At 52.2% G+C, this 1,951-nt stretch overlaps 1 protein-coding gene across 1 annotated transcript; it reads left to right on the top strand.

The window, feature by feature from the left end:
- On the top strand, positions 1–1,448 carry LOC311490214 (growth arrest and DNA damage-inducible protein GADD45 beta-like). Its single transcript, XM_084547610.1, has 4 exons — positions 1–213; positions 341–442; positions 552–774; positions 888–1,448. The coding sequence occupies exons 1-4, from the start codon at positions 170–172 to the stop codon at positions 999–1,001; spliced, it is 483 nt and encodes a 160-aa protein (XP_084403736.1). The 5' UTR covers positions 1–169; the 3' UTR covers positions 1,002–1,448.
- Positions 1,449–1,951: the final 503 nt, after the last annotated feature.

Genomic DNA, 1,951 nt, shown 5'->3' with positions numbered 1-1,951 from the left:
CCGACACGGACTCACTGATCACGGACTTATCTCTGAGTTTTACCTGATACCGGACTCTGGAGGACCCGTGGACCGGTCTGGATTACCGCCTGCTCGGACTCTATCTAACGGACAACCGTGGATTTTTCTCTTTATCCTGGATCTTGTGGATTATTTTACTGACTTCAACATGACTCTGGAGGAAGTGGTCGGATCCAACAGCACCGAAAAAAAGTGAGTTTGTGTGACCGTGCGTAATTACGCGCTGGCAGCCTGACTCTAGAGTCGGCCTGGTTCTGGTTCTGAGGGTGTCTGTAGGTCTGTCTGTGATCTCTCTCTAACCGCCTCCGTGTCTCTGCAGGATGGAGACGGTGAGTCAGGCTCTGGAGGAGCTGCTGGTCGCGGCGCAGCGGCAGGACTGTCTCACGGTGGGAGTGTACGAGTCCGCCAAACTCATGAATGTGTAAGTATGAGCTCTGCTCCCTCACTGTCACATCACACCAGTCTGAGTTAACACCAGTCTGAGTTCACACCAGTATGAGTCTAACCTCTGCCTCCTCCTCGTCCTGCAGAGACCCGGACAGCGTGGTCCTGTGCGTCCTCGCCACCGATGAGGATGATGAAGATGACATCGCGCTGCAGATCCACTTCACGCTGCTTCAGGCTTTCTGCTGCGACAACGACATCAACATCCTGCGGGTGTCCGGCATGAGGCGCCTGGCCCAGCTGCTGGAGGAGGACACGGAGGACGGCAACGGCAACGAGCCGCGGGACCTGCACTGCATCCTGGTCACTGTAAGTCCCTGTTCTGCTGCCAGAGACCCGGTTCTGCTGCGTAAATAAATCAGATTAAATAAATAAAATGAACGGAATCAATGTCTGACCCACCTTCTCCTCTTGTTCTGCAGAACCCTCCGGTCCAGCCGCTGCAGTGTCAGGCTCTGGACGACATCGGCAGCTTCTGTGAGGAGAGCCGCTGCAGGAACCAGTGGGTTCCCTGTCTGGAGATGCAGGACCGCTGAGCCGAACCGGGCCGAGCGGGACCGAACCGAACCGCTGCGGAGCGGTGAGAAAGAGTGGAAACAGTCCAAACGACCAGACCTCTGCACCAGAGGAGTAACGGCGTTTGAGTGAAGGAGCCGAACCGAATCGGACCGGACCGGATCGGACCGGACCGGGAGGGGCTTCCTGCTGCCTCAGTGGGGGGGGCTGATTGGGCCATGGGGCCGCGTCAGATGTGGGAACCGGTACCGGTTCTGAAGCCGGACCGGTCTCGTGGAGAGAAACGAGCTGAGTGACAGCAGCAGATGTCACGTGACTGAACTTATGAACAAATGAGGAGCTGCACGTGGAGCTGAACCTGAGCACCTGAGCTGCAGGTGAAGACCTGGACTCTGATGATCACATGACTCTGATGATCACATGACTGCGTGATGTTTTGATTATTGATGAATAAATGATTGACAGCAGTGATTGTATCTGAGTGGTTCATCCAGGAGTGTGTGTGGGACGAGCTGTCCTATCTCTGTGGGGACCTGTGGAAGTTCAAGGACATCTCTGTTTAACCTTTTACATCTCTGAGGGGCCCCTGAGGGCCCCGAAGACCTGGTCCCCTCCAAATGATCTGTATAGGATGTAGTTTTAATGGCTCCATGCAGTTTAGTTTATGTTGAGTCATAAATACTCAGACTGAGTCAAACATCATCAGAGAGAATGAATGAATGAAGTGAGCGGCTGCAGTAGCCTACAGGCTTCTCTAGGTTCATCTGAAGGGAACTCCTCATTCAATCTAAAACTCTACAGAGCTGCTATCCAGGTGCATTATGGGAAATGTAGGATGCAGGTTATATTGTATGACTAACTTAATATTTAGATCATAGTAATGTTCCTGCTTGTGAGAGGAGTACATTCATTATAGAACTTTAACGTATTATCTTTACAAATGTTTCATGTTTTACTTTAGTGAGTTCTA

Source organism: Chelon labrosus (assembly GCF_963514085.1).
Source record: "Chelon labrosus genome assembly, chromosome: 7".
In the NCBI taxonomy this organism is placed as follows: domain Eukaryota; kingdom Metazoa; phylum Chordata; class Actinopteri; order Mugiliformes; family Mugilidae; genus Chelon; species Chelon labrosus.
The sequence above is the reverse complement of the archived record's forward strand: the minus strand, read 5'-3'. Positions and strand labels throughout refer to the sequence as shown.